The sequence below is a fragment of the Microcaecilia unicolor genome, chromosome 1, assembly GCF_901765095.1.
Source record: "Microcaecilia unicolor chromosome 1, aMicUni1.1, whole genome shotgun sequence".
NCBI classification, from domain to species: domain Eukaryota; kingdom Metazoa; phylum Chordata; class Amphibia; order Gymnophiona; family Siphonopidae; genus Microcaecilia; species Microcaecilia unicolor.
Window position 1 is genome coordinate 230358373 of NC_044031.1, and position 21930 is coordinate 230380302.

A 21930-nucleotide genomic window follows, 5' to 3' on the forward strand; every position below is an offset into this window, starting at 1 on the left:
GACTTTGGGGAGTTTCAGTGCCAGTTTCAACTGGTATTTGATATTCCGGGAAGACCCTCCTCGTCCGCAGTGGCGTTGCTGCGAATTCAACAGGGAGAGGGGACTGTGGGCGAGTATGCAGTCCGGTTCCGGACCCTGGCCACCGAGCTGCGATGGAACCAGGAGGCTCTCTCTGCTATCTTCTGGCAGGGTCTTCAGGGTCGGATGAGCTCGCGGGACGGGATGTCCCAGGATCGCTGGACGCTTTGATCGCCCTCTGCATTCGGGTGGACACGCGCTTCCAGGAGAGAGCCCAGGAACAGGCGGCCCAGCCCCGAGATCCAGTGGCCGCGCTAGGCGGGTGCTGTCGCCTAAGAGATCGACCAGTGCCTGGGGAAGTCTGCCGGAAGAACCCATGGTCCTGGGGCGCCATCGCTTGACCACTGCTCAGAGGGTTCACCGACGTCGCAACAAGTTGCGCCTCTACTGCAGAGAGGGCAGCCACTTCATCCACATCTGTCCCACTCGGCCGGCGGGAAACACCGGCGCCCAAGTCCTGTGAGGGGAATGGTCTTGGGGCGTTCGGCTCCCCCTCCCGAAAACTTGATTACCATACCGGTGACCTTGTGCTGGCAAGATAAGACGATCCACACCAGGGCCTTGCTCGATTCAGGAGCAGGGGGGAATTTTATTAGTGCCGAGCTGTTTGATCAGTGGCGACAGCCTGCGGAATTGTGCAGTCCAGTTCTGCAGGTCACCTCCATTCAAGGTACGGTGCTACCTCACCCTATCACCCAGATCACTCCACCACTCAACATGGAGGTGGGTAAACGACACCGGGAGAAGATCCAGCTTTTGATCCTGCATAGCTCCATTCACCCCATGGTCCTGGGACTCCCATGGTTACGGCGCCACACACCTTTGATCGACTGGGCCAGCGGGCAGATCCATCGCTGGGGCAGGCGCTGCATTAAGAACTACCTGGGAGGGCCGGCAGTTAGCTATCCGGTCCTTACGGCAACTCCCCAAAAGCTCCAGCCCTGTAAGGCGGCCTTGCCAAAGGAGTATCAGGCCTATGCCGATGTCTTTAACCCGGTGGAGGCGGACACTTTACCGCCGCATCGAGCATTTGACTGTGCCATCAACCTGCTGCCGGACCAGATACCTCCTCGGGGCAGGTTATACACGCTCTCTTGATCCGATTCCAAGGCCATTTTATTTATTTATTTATTTGTTACTTATATCCCACATTTTCCCACTCATGCAGGCGCAATGTGGCTTACAGAGAATTAAATAAGAGTACAAAGTTAAAAGCTTAGGCAAGCATAAAAGAAGCAAATAGGAGGGGAGAAACTAATAGCGTGAACTAGGCAGGGTAAGGGACAAGGGACGCATCAATCAACATGGTAAGTTGGGGGGTAAGTCTTAGCAAAGAGGAATGTCTTTAACAACTTCTTAAAAAGGGCATGGTCCACTTGAGCTTTAAGGTGACGAGGTAACGTGTTTAAGTGTTTGGGACTCCAATAACGGAAGGACAAGGCGAAGATTTTCTTGTACTTGACACCCCTACAATTCGGAAAATGGAGGTGGAGATAGGACCGAGCAGCAGGGTTGGCATTTCTAGGCGGAAGGTCGATCAAGGGGAGCATGTAATCCGGGGCAGCCCCATAGATGATTTTATGTGTTAGGGAGCAGATCTTAAAAGCAATGCGCTCCTGTACAGGCAGCCAATGAAGTTTAAAGCGCAGGGGTTTGGCGTGTGCAAAACGCCTTTCTCTAAGGATGAGCCTCACCGCAGTGTTCTGAGCCGTTTGGAACGTTTTCAATAAGGAGGCCTGGCAACCCACATAAATACCACTACAGTAATTCAGATGGGATAGGAGAAGCCAGTGGACAAGGGTACGAAACAAGTCTCTGGGAAGGAGGTATCTGATGCGCCGAAGCCTCCACATGGCCTGGAACATTTTTTTGGAGACCAAGTGTACATGATCAACCAGCTGGAGATGTGAGTCCAGATGCACTCCTAAAAGCCGCAGGCTGTTGGCAATCGGGAGGGCAGAGCCCAGAACTGGAATTCCCATACAAGACAGCTTATTAGCCCATTGCGAGGCGAGTCCAAGTGAAGAAATTCTAGAAGATAGAATACTTTAACAATTTATCTAATATAAGAAAGGTATAAAACCTGCACTATTAATCTATTTGTCCTATGATATAAAACACACTGGACATCAAGAAGACATTGTTCCTTTCCCCTCTGAGAACTAGCTCAAAGAAAACATATTTCACATTATTTAAGGAAATTAAACATTTACAGGAATAGCGTAGTTGAAATGTAGCACCAAGCGCCAAAAACTTTGAACGATACATGAGGAAATTTCACTTCTTAACTTGAGTCCATCTTGAAACATCAGGAAAAACAGAAACTTTCCCTCCTAAAAAGTTACAGTATAAAAGTTTCTTTTTGAGGTCAGCGACCTCTTCCACCTTATCCCCAAATAGTCTCCTCGGCAAGGTACATCTGCCAACCTCTCCTAAACTGCTGGTTCTAGGTCAAAGCCATGCAGCCATGAGAGTCTGCACATCTCCACATCCATGGCGGAGAGTCTGGATGCAATGTCAAAAGAATTGTACACGACCCTGGCCAGATATTTCTTATACTCCAGCTGTTTAATGGCCAACTAGAGAAGCTCTGAGGCCTGCTCCTGTAGGAAAGAAATCTGTGAGACTTAGTGTAATGCGTAGCAAAGACTGCAAAGTAAAGGCTTGTGTACAGCTGGTAGGACTGGATGCAGGAAATGAGCATCAAAGTCTGAAAAGCTTTCCTTCCAGATGAGTCTAGTATCCAAGCCCTCTCTACCCAGGAATCCAAGGCACAAGTCCTGGAGCTCCTAGCTCCTTTGAGAGAGGATTCAACAACCAAGTGGTGAGCCAGTTGAGCCCTCTTGAATCCAGGAGCCTTCTGGATACAATACTATATATATCCACTTTCTTAGGTGTGACCTGCACTAAGAGGGGATATTCCCAGTTCTTCGCCAGTTCCTCTTTAATGATAGGGTGCAATGGTACTGTAACCCCTTCCTTAGGAGGTGACTCTTAATCCAGAACAGATAACCATCTTTGCCCTGGGCTCTTCAAGTTTCAAATTTATTTATGTCTTGATATACCATCCAAGAGCGCCTCCAATTTCAAAGGGATGGTGGAGTCCATCTCCTTGACGAAATCAGTGAAAAAGACCCTTAGATGGAGATTTACATATCTCTTGAGGTGGGGAGGGATCAGAAGGTACCCCATAAGACTGCAGCTCTGTCACAGCTGTGGCCGTGCCTTTATGTCTCCTTCTGATTCTTCGTATCTGGCTCTATGACCCCTCCAGACTCTTTCCCTGTATGATTGTTTCTGCTAGACAAGCCTCGCTTTGGTGTCTCTGAAGCCAAGCCTTACTTTGGTCTCTCTGCTTCCAAAATTCAATGCCCAGTGTGACATCATCAGCCATCTCCTTTATAAGGACCAAGGAAACTTTCCTGGGTTGCCTTTGCAACAGGTCTATTTTCCCTTGTCTTGTTCTACTGTTCTTTGATTCTGGGGGAATGGTCTTCTTGTTAGCTGTTTCTCTGGGCACAGCCCTTGTCTCTGTGTGTGTGCTTCTGGTTTGAACCTGTATGATTACTTTCCTGTTAGCCTTGCTCTCAAGCTAAGCCCTGTTATGTTTCCCTGTATGTGTGCTTCTGGTTTGAACCGCCATGATTTATTTTCATGTTAGCTATGCTCTACAGCAAGCTCTGTTCTGTTTCCCTGTACGTATGGTTCTTGTTTGTACCTATATGGACTACCTTTCAGTTAGCTTTGGTTTCAAGCTCTGCCTGTACTGTTTCTGGGCGTGTGTAGTTCTTGTCTGTTTATTCTGAGAGTCTGTAGAAGCCAGCATCGTCCCTGATTACTTCACTGTTGTGCAGCTGTGTTTGCTGCCTCTCCACCTGTCTTGCCTTTCCCTTCCCTGCTGTAGGTGCTGGCTAGTCTGTGGTAAGTACATTTCTTCTTTGTTTGTTTAGTCTTCCCTGTAACCTGCTTTAACTCTGTGTGCAGTGTTTGTTCTTTGGCTCTTGTGAGCTCTGCCCCTTTCCTAACTTTTGTATTAGCAGCAGCTTTTCCCTTTAGTCTGCTTTTGCCCTTTGTGTGCTGTGCTTGTTACCTGGCTCTTATGAGCACTACTCCTTTGCTATATATTAGAAGCAGCTCTTTCCTTTAGTCTGCTTAATCCTTTGTCTGCTGTGTTTGCTTCCTGGTTCTTGTGAGCTCTGTTCCTGCTGTCTGTTAAGTCAAGCTCTGTTCCTGCCAAGTTCTGTTCCTGCTCTGTGTTTGAGCCAGGTTCTGCTCCTGTTCTGTGTTTGAGCTAGTTCCTGTTCCCTGCTAAGCTAAGTCTGTTCCAGAATCCTGTTCCAGCCAATCCTGTTCCAGAATCCTGTTCCAGTCAATCCATGTCTGTTCCACAATCCTGTTCCAGTCAAGCCAAGTCCGCTCCAGAATCCTGTTCCAGTCAAACCAAGCCAAGTCTGTTCCAGAATCCTGTTCCAGTCAAGCCAAGCCTGTTCCAGAATCCTGTGCCAGTCAAGCCAAGCCAAGTCCATTCCAGAATTCCTGTTCCTGCCTTGTTTGCCTGTCCAGTTGTGACTGATTTGTCTTATCTTATTCTAGTCCCGTCTGTTCTGTTTCCTGCCTGTGCCAGACCAGGTGGCTTTTCTGCCAAAGCTCCGGTTTTGGTCCAAGGGCTCACCATCCCTGGTTCTGTGTCAGATTGCTAAGGCCCCTGTATCCATGACAACTTGAGAAGTAATGAGGGTCTTCTTCTGAGTCCGATGAGCGGTCCCATTCAGACTCCTCGCTATACTCTGATTGGACTGAGTGAGTCTGTACCAGCCTCGGCTCAGTGGAACTACATTCACGCCCCAATAAGCACCAAGGTACAGCCCTATCCTCCACTCTGGGGACGCTTCCTCCCCCAAAATCGAATTGAACTGCATGTGTCAATGTCAATACCCTCTGAGGCACCGACATCAAGGATCATCCCCACAAAGAATCTGGGACTGATCCACAGTTGGTGCAAATGCCCTCAATGCCTGAGCAGATTGCAACTGCAGTATCTGCAGCATATGCGTCAGCTCCTCCCTGAGCATAGCTTTGAACTGCTCATTAAAGGTAGGCATCGGGAAAGGCGGGGGAGCTGGAAGAGAGGCAGCATGAGAAGGTGTCTGTGCCGAACTGGAAACTGGGATCCAGCAGCCTGGAGACTTGCACACCAGCACCTCTTCCAAAGAGGATGAGCGTTCCTCCCAGTGCTTCTTGGATACTGGCATTGCCGATGTCCTAGAGCTCCTGGCACCATGCATCGATGAGGACTGATGCTTACGCTTCTTGGGCTTCCCTGATGCTCAGCATCTTGATCCTTCAGTGCCAATGAGGATAACGTAAAACCCATAAGTGCCCTTGGTGTCGGGTCCAATGCTGACTTGTCCCGGGGCCTATTCTCAGCACCTGATGCCGAAAGAGGTAGAGACCTTCTCGTTAGTGGACTCCCAGGAGTAGATGAAGTCTTAGCAACCATCAAGGTTGATGCTTCCGGTGCCAATGTCAACATATCGGCCTTCAAGGAGCAAAAAAGTCTCTACTGTTGAACCTGTCAAACCCTCTGTGTCTTCAACTGCATTTGCAAACACAGAGAACAAGAGTTAGGCTCATGGTCAGGTCCAAGGCACCTGATACTCCAATTTTGCGGGTCCATAAAGGAAATCACCCGATTACATTTGGCACACCTTTTGAAGCCACTGGGTGTCTTCCTGGACATTGAGAAAAGAATCATGGCCAAATTAAACTCCAAATGTGAACAATAAAGAGAGACAGCATTCAAACTGCGGTCAGTGCTCCGGCCTAAAAAGGGCCTAGCAATCCATGAAAAAGAAAGGAAACTAAGAGCCAAAAACACTACAAAAAAATGAGAGAAAAGAATAAAATTAAGAGTAAGAAAAAGAATAACCAAAAGGGACAAAAAATACCTGCAAAGAAAGGCACCACAGATGAGAGAAAAACTCGCAATGAAAGGAAAAGTTGATGACGCATCTTTCCTGCTCCACAGAAAAACGATGATCAAGGAGCTCAAACTCACACATTGGATGGGAAGGCATCGGCACATGCACAGTGGAATGCTGCTAGAAAATTCTACAATAATCTCGCTAATCAGCGTCTGCAACAGATTCTGTCAGATGATGTCACCTGGCTGTGAGAAGGCCTGCTTGTCCTCAGTGAACCAAAAAAACTCTTTTCCATATGCAAAAGCAGAAAGAGCTAGTCAGCCTCACTTCATTGTTCTATGATATGCATGTGTATGTAATGCCATTTCTATCTAAGATATACTATGTTTTATCACACCTGCTATTAAATTACCAGTTCAGCAAAACTGACACTTCTATACAGCTGCCTTGTAGTAGGCATGTAACATCATATATCCCTTAAGTAAGACTGTCCTAACATTAACAATTATCCCTCTTCTTATGCATTCTAAGCACAAAGCAGAGTTCTTGGGGGTAGGGACCTTCCTGCCCATAAAGAGCCTTCCAAATATCATCTAGCAGAGCTGAATGAATTAATACCCAAAGTCCATTATCATTTTACTGAACTTGGGATTCTCTCACAATGTCACTTAGCTATTGGTGACAACTGAGCTCTACTTCCTAACTGAAAACCAAAAGCACATTTGACCCCAGAAATAATTTAACTGGTAACTGCTTAAACTTGGCTTGTTTTCAGTTATATACACTAATCAACAATGGCTGATGGCTGAAATTTGTTCAGTTATACTGATCTCCTCTATGAACTTTTATGCCATATTCATCTACAAAATTATTTTTTTTTCAAACTCTCAGGCTAGGCCTGATGACTCCCTTCTTGTACAACATGATTATATTAATGAAAAACTGCTGAAATGTTTTCTTAGGGCATGCTCAATCACCTGACGATTCTGATGAAGGCTGGTCCTCCTGGTTCTCTGCAAACCCTGTGATTGTTATGGCCATTGCAATTGTTGAGGCAGCGATGGAAATCATCTGGCCTGGCAATTCTGTACCTATTAAATAAAAAGGAAAAACCCACAGTAGTCTCCAACTATTATCAAACATCTTTATTACGTTCAAAAGTCAATTTATACAGCTATGAACATAAGCACAGTGGTGTGCTGGAGCCGGCTGTTAACTTTGCTCGGCTCTTGCGAGCCGGTTGTTCAAACGCGCGAGCCGGCTCTCCTCCCTCCCTTCGGATCCTCACATCACCGACCTGACTCTTCGAATTCTTTGGGGCAGGCAGTCTTGCCTGCCCGCTGCCAGCACTGACTGTCCCCCGCTGGCGCTGCCGGTTCGCACTTTAAAAATGGCCGCCGAGACTTCCAGAGGTGGCCTCGCGAGACTTCTGCTGAAGTCTTGGAGGCTGCCCTTGTAAGTCTCGGCAGCAATTTTGAAGCGCGAAACGGCAGCGCCAGCGAGGGAGAGTCAGCACTGGCAGCAGGCAGGCAAGACTGCCTGCCCCGAAGAATTCGAAGAGTCAGGTCGCAGGTCGGTGACGTAAGGGACCGGATCCGGAGGGAGGGAGGAGGGAGGAGAATTCGCCAAACAACTTGGGAGGGGGTGGCAGGGGAGAGAAGGGAGTCGCTGGGCATTTGTGGATGGAGGGGAGAGAAGGGTCGCTGGGTATGGGTGCATGCAGGGCTGAGGAGAGGAGGGTTACTGCTGGACATGGGTGGATGGAGGGCAGGGGAAAGAAGGGTCGCTGGGTATGGGTGGATGGAGGGAAGGGGAAAGAAGGGTCGCTGCATGGTCCTAGGTGGATGGAGGGCAGGGGAAAGGAGGGTCACTGGGTATGGGTGCATGCAGGGCAGGGGAGAGAAGGGTCGCTGGGTATGGGTGCATGCAGGGCAGGGGAGAGGAGGGTCACTGCTGGACATAGGTGGATGGAGTGCAGGGGAAAGGAGGGTCACTGGGTATGGGTGCATGCAGGGCAGGGGAGAGAAGGGTCACTGCTGGACATGGGTGGATGGAGGGCAGGGGAAAGGAGGGTCACTGGGTATTGCTGCATTTGTTGGGCATGACTTACTGCTCTTTATATGATGGTTCCACCATACTAAAAAAAAATAGGATGAAAAAATATTGATATGAATTGTTAATGTCAATATGGCTCTTGTTAAACACTAGTATCCCCTAAAAAGGGTTCAATGTAGGTTATCAGGCGAGTTCCCATCAGACAGTTTCCACCCACCAATTCCCCCCCCCCCCCCCCCCCACAATTCCCACCCAGGACAATTCTCCCCGGGACAATTCCCAATTCCCACAAAAGACTCCCCCCCCCCCCTCACCCAGTCGTTTCCCACCCTCCCTAGCCTTTTTATTTTACCGACCGTTGCTTCCTTCTTGTATCAGGGCTGGAACAAGGAAGTTAGAGCACAGATGACATAATAACATAATAACTTTTCATAGGTAGAGTAGTAATCTGTTATAAATCGTAATCAGTGTGTCAATTTGAGGGGCTGAATTAGGTTGAAACCTAGTTTGAGGGGGTGTGGGGGGCATTGCCCCCCCCCCCCCCCCGCCGACATGAACTGCAGTTTGGATTTATCTATTTATATCATTTAGATCCTGGATTAAACATGAATTAGGTTGAAATCTAGTTTGGAGGTGTTTGGGGGGCACAGGTAAAGAAGTAATTTGTTATAAATTGTAATGTGTGTCACTTTTTTTTTTGTTACATTTGTACCCCGCGCTTTCCCACTCATGGCAGGTTCAATGTGGCTTACATGGGGCAATGGAGGGGTAAGTGACTTGCCCAGAGTCACAAGGAGCTGCCTGTGCCTGAAGTGGGAATCGAACTCAGTTCCTCAGTTCCCCAGGACCAAAGTCCACCACCCTAACCACTAGGCCACTCCTCCACTCCACTCCACTTTGAGGGACTGAATTAGGTTCAAACCTAGTTTGGGTTTTTTGGGGGGTACTGCCCCCCCACATGAATTTCAGTTCATGTTTATCTATTTATTTACTTATTTATGATATCTAGATTCCAGATTAAACATGAATTAGGTTGAAACGTAGTTTGGGGGTATATGGGGGACATAGCTAGAGTAGTAATTTGTGGGACTGAATTAGGTTCAAACCTAGTTTGAGGGTGTGTGTGGGGTATTGTCCCTCCCCCCCCCCCCCCCCCCCCCACATGAACTTCACTCTTCTATCTATTTATTTATGACATTTAGATCACGCATTAAAGATGAATTAGGTTGAAACCTAGTTTGGGGAGTGTGGATGGACAACTGCCCCCCCCCCCCCCACACACACACACACACACATGAACTGTATGTCTGGAAGGAGAAAAGGATGTATAAAAGATAATGTTGTGGGGAGGTATGAGGAGGTACTATCTGGAAGAGAAAAAAGTAGGGAGATTACTTGCCTTGTGTGCTTTGTATTTTTTTGGGTTATGGGTGGCAACTGTCCTCTCTGGTGTGGTGGGAATTGGTTCGGTGGGAATTGTCCAGATGGGAATTGGTAGGTGGGAACTGACCTAGAACCCAATGTAGTGTACAAACAAGCAAAATATCAACTTAAAACTACAACAATGAAAAACAAAGATTGCAACAAAATAAAACAGTATCATGTTACTTAACAATATTTCTCCTAATACTATGAAATGTTATACAATATAAATAAAAATCCCATTCCACAATAAAACACTATAGCTTTATGTAAACGGTCAAACAAAAAGGTTTTTACCCGTTTACAAAACTGCAAATAATTTTGTTCCGATACAGAGAGGAGGGGAATTCAAAAGGGATACCTCCATAGCAGAAAAAAAATTGTGCTGGTCACTCTAGAAAAACGCACATTTCAAAAGGAAAGAAGAGGGTGAGGTATCAACGGACTATGTAAATGTGATGAAAATCTAAATAAAGGAACAAAAACCAAGTTTATCAATAATTCAGAAATAAAGACATACAGAATCTGGAAAAATAAACAAGTTGTTTTAAATAAAATTTGATAATTTATTGGCAGCCAGTGAAATTTGGCTGTATAATAAGAAACATTCGGGATAAGTTGTAACTTCTTTAAATATTTAGAGAACAAACCGTGATAAAGGGCATTACAGTAATTCAGATATGGAGGAATCAACATTTGAACCACTAAGGCAAAAGCATCTTGATCAAAGTAAGATCTTATTAATTGTAACTGTCACAATCTGAATTATCATCATTATGAGTCTATTTTGAATAATACAACTTTTTTTTAATTATTGTATGACTAGAGTTTTGTTTAGAGATTTTTGTGAAATTTAAGCCTTTACTTCACTTAAGAGAAGAGACAGATGGAACGGAGATGGGCGTGGAGGAGTAGCCTAGTGGTTAGAGCAGTGGACTTTGATCCTGGGGAACTGAGTTCAATTCCCACTGCAGCTCCTTGTGACTCTGGGCAACTCACTTAACCCTCCATTGCCCCTGGTACAAAATAAGTACCTGAATATATGTAAACTGCTTTGAATGTAGTTGCAAAAACCTCAGAAAAGCGGTATATCAAGTCCCATTTCCCTTTATAAATTAGGCAACTTTTTTGGACTTTTCCACTAGGCACCCTATTATAAAATTATCCCCCATAAGTTTATTGTTTTTCAAGGGGTCCATTTACTAAGTCGCACAAACGATTAGCGCACTAAATGCCATGCAGCCCACAGTACACCTATGGGCTACATGGCACTTAACGTTAACACACCTTAGTAAAAGTATTACTCCACCATCTCCCCTTCTCTCTTAGATGGCTTAACCCATGTATGTCAAGTATTATCATTAGTTCTCGAAAAAATCATGGATTGTACAATGGATGCATCTATGCCTCTTGTTATAGCCAGTATCCTTGTACAGAGCAGGAAAGACAGAAAATGTCAGATAATATCTGTTGCCCATATTAGGGAAGTGAACTAAAGTCTTCTATGAAAGCATACACAAAAGCAGAACTCCTTTTATCAGTACAAGCAAAGTAGGCAACAGCTGGGTGGAGTACTATTGGCCTGCTGTAGCACATACAAAGCACTCACACAAGGGCAGAAAGACTTATCAGTCCCTACCTTTCTCTTCCTGAATTGCTCAGTACAATGTTGTTATGAACTATCAGCTGAGGTGTCTCAAACAGAGACACAACCACAAGTCCAGATAAAAATCCTTTACTGGCTGACCCGACAACAAAAGACAAGGGTCCAGATATAAAATTACAGACCAATGATGGAAAACTGTTACAGAATAGGGCAAATACAGAAAATGAAAGAGCTAAGAACCTGCTGCTTAGAAACACATCTGCTTGTGAAACATACAAAGTTACTTTTAAAATAGAGAGACAGGTGTCATCATCCTACATTGGAAGGATCCATACAGTGGGATCCTCAGACAACTCTCTGCTCTAGTCGATCTACAGTTGCCAGTCCCCTATAACAAGTCCTATTGTTTTTATTGCAGGACATCCAATCCTATATAATAATTCTCACCTCCAACAGGATGTGCTTGGGACCGCCTGCCGGAAGTGGTCTGCTAGGCAGGCACGCACTGACCTCAGTGACATCAGTGACAGACAATTTGGCAAAGCAAAACAATCTGAGTGCTGGCCATTAGGACACAGGGTTGATAGGAGAGTTTTAAAAGACTGAAGGAACCGAAAGTGAAACTGGAGAAGGGGGGGGCGGGGAGTTGTGAATGACTGAAAGACATGCAAATTTGGGACAGGAAAACAATCTCAATGCTGGCCATTAGCACACAGGGTACATAGGACAGTTGAACACAATCTGAATGCCGGGCATTTGTACACAGGGTAGATAGGACACTTTTTTAAAAAAATGAAGGACGTCAAAGTATTACATCTTGGGGGAGGGGTGAGGAGGAAAGTGGTGGGGTATCCGGATACTGGGCGTTAGGGCCACTGGGGTACATAGACTTTTGAAAGCCTTAAGGAACCCAAAGTGTGGGAAGGAGGAGGAAAAGGAGGGGAGGGAACGGGGTGAGGGGCATTAGGAACAGGGGAGGGGGCCCTGTCACACACTCTCATTCTCACACACACACTGTCACACAGACAGTCTCACTCTGGCTCTCTCTCTCTCAAACATACACACTCCCAGGAAAACCTTGCTAGCGCCCGTTTCATTCGTTCCAGAAACGGGCCTTTTTCACTAATTGTTTAATATCCCATATAAAATATGTGATTATATGTCTGTAGTCAGATATGATGCAAACTGTTTGATAATCCTTTAATAGCCCACTGTGTAGCATATCAGTATTTCGTACAGGATTTATGTTATATTTGGTTCTAGAAATTTAGAAAGTAATTTTATAAAACTTTTTCATGTATAAAAGGCTGTTTGTATGCATGTAAATGGACTCTTACAAAATTAGATCACACCTAAAAGTATGTTCTGTACAACCCAGCATGTACTTGTACAGTAGGTGTGCTCATGGACAGAGTCTGAATGTGAGCTGAGTCAACTTATACATATATTTTGTCAATTACACGTTAGCATATATTTTGTGTGTGTATGCATTTAAGATACTTGTGTTAGCCCACAGGGCTATGTTTGAGCTTGTACCACCTTATTTATTATTATTAGCATTTGTATCTTCTTTGGCAGTTCTATATGTTCCCAATAGGTCCCTCAGATCATTATACCTCATGTATCTGAAAGCAAATTTAGCAGCAACTAGGGATAGTGCATTTTTCTAGTTGGAACAGACTACATATATTGATTTACAGAAAGAGAAATCCTTAGAATGTACTTTTTAAACTAGCAATTAATTTAGTATAGTAATGAGAGTGATTTTTTTCTGGAAATGACTGGTTCAAATGTTTATCTTTAATTCTTTTGGCTGAATAGTAGACTGTCTTAAATTGGAGTTCCTTTCTAATTTGTTTTTGTGGGGGATTTTTTTTATTGTAAACTACTTTGATATATTGAATAGCTAAGGGCCCTGTTTACTAAGGAGCACTAGCGTTTTTAGCATGCACTAATATATAGGCGTCTCTTTGTAAATGAAGAAATGCTATATAGATAATTAGGCTTTGGCAGGTACAAAGGAAATATAACACGTTTTTCTTCACACACTACTTAGAAGGAAACATGACCCCTAGTGATAGTCGCACGAGACTACCAATAGGTGCAACATTTTGCTAAAGATGACAAACTGGGCAACAGTGAATGGGCCTCACTCCTGCCCAAAGACCCCTCCCCAAAGACCCCTCCCCCAGATCACCACTGATTTTAAAGGCAGCCCCTAAGGAAGGGGGAGGGGGTCTTAGGCCAGGGGGAACCCCCTGCTCTGGAGGCCCAGAAGCATTGGGCTGCAGTTTAGCCACCCAATGTTCCCGGTCCACAGAAATAGTGCTAATTGTGACATGGCTCGCAAGCATCGTTATTCCCTTGCCCTGGGATTCAGCAACCCGCAGTACTAGGGTTACCATATTTTGTCCTCTGAAAAAGTGGACACATGTCACGCCCCCTACCCCACCCTCACCACGCCCCCTGCCCCGCCCACACGTCCCTTTCGGATCACCACGTTCTCCGGCAACGAATTCCAGAGTTTAATTATGCGTTGGGTGAAGAAAAACTTTCTATGATTTGTTTTAAATTTACTACACTGTAGTTTCATCGCATGCCCCCTAGTCCTAGTATTTTTGGAAAGCGTGAACAGACGCTTCACATCCACCTGTTCCACTCCACTCAATATTTTTAATACCTCTATCATGCCTCCCTCCCCTCAGCCATCTCTTCTCCAAGCTGAAAAGCCCTAGCCTCCTTAGTCTTTCTTCATAGGGAAGTCGTCCCAACCCCGCTATCATTTTAGTCGCCCTTCGTTGCACCTTTTCCAATTCTACTATATCTTTCTTGAGATGCGGCGACCAGAATTGAACATAGTACTCAAGGTGCGGTTGCACCATGGAGCGAAACAACGGCATTATAACATCCTCACACCTGTTTCCATACCTTTCCTAATGATACCCAACATTGTATTCGCTTTCCTAGCCGCAGCAGCACACTGAGCAGAAGGTTTCAGTGTATTATCGACGACAACACCCAAATCCCTTTCTTGGTCCGTAACTCCTAACATGGAACCTTGCATGACGTAGCTATAATTCGGGTTCTTTTTTCCCACATGCATCACCTTGCACTTGCTCACATTAAACGTCATCTGCCATTTAGACGCCCAGTCTCGTAAGGTCCTTCTGTAATTTTTCACAGTCCTGTTGCGAGTTAAATACTTTGAATAACTTTGTGTCATCAGCAAATTTAATTACCTCGCTAGTTACTCCCATCTCTAAATCATTTATAAATATGTTAAAAAGCAGCGGTCCTAGCACAGACCCCTGAGGAACCCCAGAGTAAAGTATATCATAGACAAGGTAAAACACCAGAAATATTAAGGAATAAGAGGCTGTTTAGAGTCTTGTCTCCAAAGAGTTTCATTCCAAAAGGCAGGAATACACTGTCCAAAAATCTTCTACTGCTATTTTCATAAATATTTCTATATCTTTCCGTTTCACCACAATTCCAGGATAAGTTGGTAAAGGTGTCACAGTCATATTTAAAAGAATTTCAGAAAGTTAAAGAGGTGCTTAAAATGAGGTTCTCAATGATGTTACAGGTATACTCTTTATCTAAATCTTTAATTGTCAATCTTCCTTTTAGAGCTGGGGAACATTACAGAGAAATAACAATGAGTAATTGCCTCCCATTTCACATTAATCTACAGTTTTGTAAATATATGCATGCATTAATGTGGAGTCTCTACCTCTTATGCTCCTGTAAATGATAACTTCATTCTTAAAGCTGCTGTCACCGAGGCACCTCTCGTCCAGGAAAAAAAAAAAAAGAACAACACTCTTTACTATTCCTGCAATTGGTAGATTTGGGCCACCATGGAAGAAAACTCAGATACAGGAGCTCAAAGAAAAGCACAAGAAACAATAGTTTGAAAGCCAGTCAGTCAGAAGTGCCGCCAAAACCTGAGCTGAGCAACTTCTCCTACGAGGCCCTCTCTTTAGGGAATCTACAAATCAAAGGCAGCTCAGGAAGCCCTTTTCAGAGAGGAACAGAGCTCCTTATTGATACAGCTTCTGTCTGCAGCACTCTGCCTTGCCAGGCTTTCAAGAAGAGATCTGATTACAGGAGCACATTTCTCCCTCACAAGACTGCAGGTGGTGGACAGAGGAAGGGAGGAGGATCATTATTTACAAACATCAGCTGAGTGGGGCAGGCTGGCAAGCACATGCACGGACGCTGCACGTCGCGTGCGTGCATAGGCAGGAGGACGACGGACGGGAGGAGTCAGGACTAGTCTCGTAGAAGAAAAAACCCGGACAAAGCCAGCAAATTAACAAATCCGCCCGGACTCCCGACAGCGCCCTCAAAAAGAGGACATGATACGTTGAAATGCTCTGCTCAGTGTGCTGCGGCTGCTAAGAAAGCAAATAGAATGTTAGGTATTATTAGGAAACAAATGGAAAACAAAAATTAGGATGTTTATAATGCCTTTGTATCGCTCCATGGTGCGGCCGCACCTTGAATATTGTGTTCAATTCTGGTCGCCGCATTTCAAAAAAGATATAGTGGAATTAGAAAAGGTGCAGAGAAGGGTGACAAAAATGATAAAGGGGATGGGACGACTTTCCTATGAGGAAAGGCTAAAGCGGCTAGGGCTTTTCAGCATGGAGAAAAGGCGGCTGAGGAGAGATATGATAGAGGTCTATAAAATAATGAGTGCAGTTGAACGGGTAGATGTGAAGCGTCTGTTCACACTTTCCAAAAATACTAGGACTAGGGGGCATGCGATGAAGCTGCAATGTAGTAAATTGAAAACGAATCGAAGAAAATTTTTCTTCACTCAATGTGTAATTAAACTCTGGAATTCGTTGCCAGAGAATGTGGTAAAGGCGGTTAGCTTAGCGGAGTTTTAAAAAGGTTTGGACGGCTTCCTGAAGGAAAAGTCCATAGACCGTTATTAAATGGACTTGGGAAAATCCACTATTTCTGGGTTAAGCGGTATAAAATGTTTTGTACATATTTGGGATCTTGCCGGGTATTTGTGACCTGGATTGGCCACTGTTGGAAACAGAATGCTGGGCTCGATGGACCTTTGGTCTTTCCCACTATGGCAATACTTATGTACATCTGCTACATTACACTCAGGATTTTACAGACCTCTATTATATCCCCTATATCATTTTTGTTGCCCTTCTTTAAATTTTTTCTAATGCCACTATATCTATTGAGATGTGGTGCATTCAATACTCTCAATTTTGTTCTCCATTTCATTCCTAATAATTCCTAACATTCTACTTGCTTTCTTAGCCATTGCAGCACACTGAGCAGAGGATTTCAACGTTATCAAGGATGATACCTAAATCCTCTTCTTGGGCGTTGACTCTTAATATGGAAACTTGCATCATGTAGCTATAGTTTGGGTTCCTGTTCCCTACATGTATCCATTTGCACTTACAGGCGAGTAACTTCGTTTTCTCCTAGGACAAGCAGGACTTGGATTCGCAAATATGGGGAATCCCTAGCTACCAAGCTCAACTAAAAAAAACAACCCAAAAATGGTCAATAGGAACTTACAACAGCAAGACCAACTAGAACAAATAAACCTAAAACAAAAAACAGGCCTGGGTTACGAGGAGGAACTGCCTTGGTCAACATGAAGGTGAACCGCAGGACACAGTCCATCTGTTGTTGAATTCCTATGATGAAACCCGGATCTATCCACAGGACCTGGGCACACTTCTCTTACCATCAGAACCAATGGATTCATTTGTGAATCGAGGATCAATAGATTCCTTTGTGAATCGAGGGTTCAGAGGCATAGCTTTGGAGAGCAATTCTGCTGGGGGTAGCCCGACAGGGAATCGGCTGACCCCCCCCTCAAAGATATCACTCCCAAAAAGAGGAGCACCCCAGCGCAGCTATTACCACAGGTGCATCCAGAAAGGCAACACCATACAAGTGAGTGAGCAAGACGACGTACTGCCATGCAGGACTGGAAGTTTCTTCTGCTGGAGGCCTGTGGGAAGATTTGTCTCCGCTGGGATCTATACTCAAGAAAGCTGAGTTTGTAGCTACTGGAAAGCCATTGGAAGATCTGTGGGGGACTGGCATTGGTGCAACTGAGTACTCTTCAGCCTGCTGGATTAGAAGTAGCTCCCTTGCGCTGACCAAAGGTATTCAGTTTACAGACAATCTGAGAGGCTATATCAGTTCTTCAACTGAGTACTCAAATGGTGAAACTTTCTACTACATTGGAATCTGTGCGTGAGTCAGAGTTGAAGACAAAAGTCTCAGATTTAGAGAAAAAAATCTGAGACTTTTGAAGGGAAATTGCAGACTTTGGAAATGCGTGGAGAAATATGGATGAAAGTGTTAATTTAAGAAACAAGGTGGAATCCTTGGGAAACACAGCCATACATTCAAATTTACACCTGATCAATTTTCCAACAACCTCTATCCCTCCTTGCTCCAAGGTATATTATTTACCAAGCGCTAAAAAGAAAATACCTTCATCACCCCAACCAGTCTGGATCTGATTAATTTCCTTGAGAGATCAGATGTGGAGATGGTGACTCCAGCTACATTGTTGGTGCAGTTAGCTTTGGACTTAGAGAATGGCTCATGAAATTATTCTTCAAAAATAGAGATGTTTTGTTTATGAATTGCAAGATTTGTATGTTTCCTGATGTATCTCGGGTTACTCAACAGAAAAGAAAATTTATTTTACTGAGACCTCAGTTGTTGCACATGGAGGCTTCTTTCATCCTGCAGAATCCTTGCAAATGTGTTCTTACTCTGCAAGGAGTAAGATATATTTTTTGACCCTGCACAGCTTTCAGTGTTTGTTTCTTGTAGGTCTGAAATGAGCTCCAGGCACCTCAGTGATTAGTTATAGAAGCTCCTTGGTATATTTATCTTTGGCCTGACCTCATCCGTCTCTTTAGTTTCCTTGTACACTAGTTTCTTTCTTTGCCTTATCCCATTTATTTTTCAGTCTCCTTCATAATTGTGGACTAACAACATTATATTCTATTTGTTTCTATTTGTTTTCTTTATTGGATATTGAATGTTGATGTTACCCTGGATATCCTGTGATTTCCAAGGGTAAATTAGACCTTACCTGCTAATTTTCTTTCCTTTAGTCCCTCCAGACCGGCCCAGAATGTGACTGATGGGTTGTGTACGCCTTCCAGCAGGTGGAGACTGAGAAAAAAAAACTGTGACTGTAGCCAGCCAATAAGAGCCCTTGCCAGCTAGAGAAAGATCCAGTAACAAAGTACCAAAGCAGAAGGAAAGTCATAGAAGACATAACAGACCTGTGCATCCAAAAACCTGAGCAGCCACCAGCAATTTGCCAACAACGGGTGAGTGCCTTTAAAGATATCACAGTCCTTTAAACCGGACAGTTCAGTAAAATCTTTACTGTGTGTTTTGTTTTGTTTTTTTAAACCTTCATAAACCAACCAACTAACAACACAGCTCCAAACAAACACAGATATCTAGAGGGAGGGATCTGGGCCGGTCCGGAGGGACTAAAGGAAAGAAAATTAGCAGGTAAGGTCTAATTTACCCTTCCTTAGAATCCCTCCGGACCGGCCCAGAATGTGACTGATGGGAAGTAAAGCAGTGAAAATATGGGAGGGACCCTAGTAGCCCCACCGACAAAAGCGCGCGCTCCAAAAGGTATCTGGCGACGACTGAGGCATTCGAAACGACAGAGCTTAGAAAAAAGAATGCAGACACGACTAAATCGCTACCGTATCACTGTCTTGTGGAGGCACCAGACTACACTCTGTCCACAAGACAACCTGACCAGTTGCAGAATGAAATTCAACATGCTCTAAAACAGGTTTCCTCGAAAAAAGAGTAACTGCAGAAATCAGTAGTTAAAATCATCAAGGAAAAATAGGGGTTAGAGGCCATGAAACCCCGTACGCCTATCATTAAACAGAACAAACGATAAGAGCGACGTATGTAATCAGAAGAATAAAAAATAGTGGTGTAACGCCCATTTGACATCGAAAGATCTCAAATGTCGCCATTCCTCTGAGCCACAAAAAGAACGTAAGCCAGGCAATACCACCAACCAAGAAGCATAAAGGGAATATACCACTATGGGAAGAAAGAAAGGAACTGGTCGGATCACTACGCGATCGGAACAGAAGTCCAAGAAAAGCTATGTACACGCCTGCCACTCCGAAACTTGCCTAGTGAAAGCAACGGCCAGGAGAAATATATTGTATATTAAGTCAAGTCTTTCAGAGGACAGGACGATAAAGGCTTGAAGAGAAGCTTAGTAAAAACTGTAAGCCCCAAATTCAGACCCCAACAAGGGAAAGAACAATGCTAAGGAAAAAGAAGAAGCTAAGATGCGCTCAAAAAAATGCACCACCGCTAGAAAACTAGCTAAAGACCTCCGCTGAATAACATCCCAAAAGGACGAGAAAAAACGCAACCTGCACCTTAAAAGCAGCCAAAAGAAGACCTGAAATCAAGCCCCTTTACAAAATTGGAACAATACGTGATGGAAGCACGAAAAGGAGGTTGGCGCAAGAACCGTAGCCTGCCCTCAAATATCCTCCAGGTGTGCTCATCAATCAAAGAAGTGCATTCATCAAACAAAGAAGCCATGAGCTAAGAAAAATAACCTTTCTTAAACAACTTAGCCCATTCAAGAGCCAGGCCGCAATACAGTATACATCCGGATTTGGATGAATGACAGGACCCTGGTGAGAGGAAAAAACCCCGCTGGACCAGAAGCCTGAAAGAAAGATCCCCCAGAAGACGTTGAAAACCAGCATACTAAGATCTTCGAGATCATACCAGTGACCCCAAAAGTAGACGTCCTCTGTGCGCCACGTCCTTCTAAAAGAAGACACCATATCAGAAGACAAGGAGGACATGCATACCTCAAACCGGCTGACTAGCAGAGTGGAAGAATGTCCACGCCCTGCGCTATGTAATCCTCACAATGACGGAAAAAACAGAGGAAAATTGCATTGCTAACAGAGGCAAACCGATCCAACTTGGGAGAGCCCCAACAATCTAGAAACAGCCGCAAGCCCACTTAGGATGGCGAACACCGTCTGAAAACGAGCCTGAGATGACAGAGAAAATGTACTTGAACATTGAGGACCCCTGCCACATAAGCCGCTGAGTTACCAGATGAGCATGCGGCCCTTGAAACAATAGCAACTGCCTTCGCTGCAACGGCATAGTCGTCATTGCGCTTTGTGGGATGATAAATATACGACCGCTGAGAGAGCCCGAGATTACCTGAACCATGCGGCCTGCCAGAATAATAAGAACCCTCTGCAGCTCCAGATGAAGCGCTCTGGTCCCCAACTGGTCTAATTGATAAGAATGTCTTCTGAAGAGACAGAGACTCTGAACAAACTGCTTCTGAAAATGAGCTCCCCGGCCAAGGAGACTGACATCCGCTGCAACCACCGACCAACAGAGCTGATCCAAATGCATACCTCTGGTCAAACTAAAGCGTCAAAGTCAGCCATGTAGACTGGACTTGACCTGGAACAAAAGAAGCAAATACTGATGAAGGGAAACCTTCTGAGATAAACATCTGGGCAGTTGCGACCTCTGAAGAGACTCCAGGAGAATCCTAGCGCAAGTCACCGGCTCGATCTGTACTGCCCTGGTTCCCCAAAAACTTGAAGAAACAATCTCTTTCCGATGGAGTCAAAGTCTGCTCGGAGAGACGGAGTTTAGACTGCAGCCGGAGGACTGAATTCGACAGAAAACACTCGACTCCGGCTTATGGAGAACCTAACGCTCAGATAATCTACTAAGAGAGTAGAAGACAGATTCTATGTGGAACGACTACTCCAAGTCGGTGCTGCAAGAATTCTGCCCCCCCCCCCCCCCCCGAGCTGTCACCAGAAAACTCTTGCGGCAAGACTTCGCCCAGAACAACCAATCGTTCAATTGAAAATGCAATAAAATGCTCTTCATTGAGAGAGCCGCCTCTACAACTACCATGACTTTGGTAAACGAAGGAAACAAATATGTTCAGGATGAATAGGAATGGTATAGCCGACTTCTGAAAGAAATGAGAGAAGTCAGAAAAATCCCATGACCGCCCTGGGACAATGACAAGCCGCCAAGTTCCCCTTCGAAACAGGGCAGCTAGAGGTCTTGACCGACCGGCATGAGATCTAAAATTGGAGAGAAAATGGAGGCACGACCTTGGTACTGGAGCGCCCAAGGGAAAGAAATTGCTCAAAGGTCCAGATGCCGGCAGAGAGCTTCTCTGACAGCCACGAGTCTGATGCGAACACCGGAACGAAATTCCTGAGCCATGTGAAATGCGTACCCTAACGCATAACTGCAATACCCAGCAATCCAAAGGGTAGACTCACCTCTCTTGAAATGACACCAAGCGAGCGCCTACAAGAAGCAGCGTCTGTGCTTGCACCCTTGCATTGCCCAGAACAGGAGAAGCAATGGAGAAGTATCTGACAGCAGGAAGACCCATAAAAACCGACCAATACTAGAACGCTATAAGAGGTATAACTCTTGAAATTTCCTCAAACCAGCACCTAAACTTTAGGTGACCTGTTGCATATAACTTCCAGAGAAATCAGAATCCCAAGAGATGTAATTGGAAAAACGCTGCAGTATAATATTGCTCACCTGCTAAAACTAAAGTAGAAATTTAGTGGATAGTCTGGGAGCAGATGTGAGAATTGCTGAGTACCGGATGCCACACCAGGTGGTCCTACAGATTGGCCTAGAGTGGCAACACATATGCTCTCAGGCTCTCCATCAGCTTTGATTGTAAGAATGCGATCAGCCAAGAAAAAGGACTCGAAGCCCTACCTTTTTGGACTAACTTGGCTAATT

The 21930-nt window shown here is 44.9% G+C and overlaps 1 protein-coding gene across 1 annotated transcript in view; it reads right to left on the minus strand.

The window, feature by feature from the left end:
• The window catches only part of TMEM245 (transmembrane protein 245), a 342105-nt gene that overhangs the window by 285781 nt on the left and 34394 nt on the right, over positions 1-21930 (minus strand). Inside the window, 1 exon segment of the mRNA XM_030204645.1 lies at positions 6980-7093. Within this exon segment, the coding sequence (XP_030060505.1) occupies positions 6980-7093 (114 nt within the window).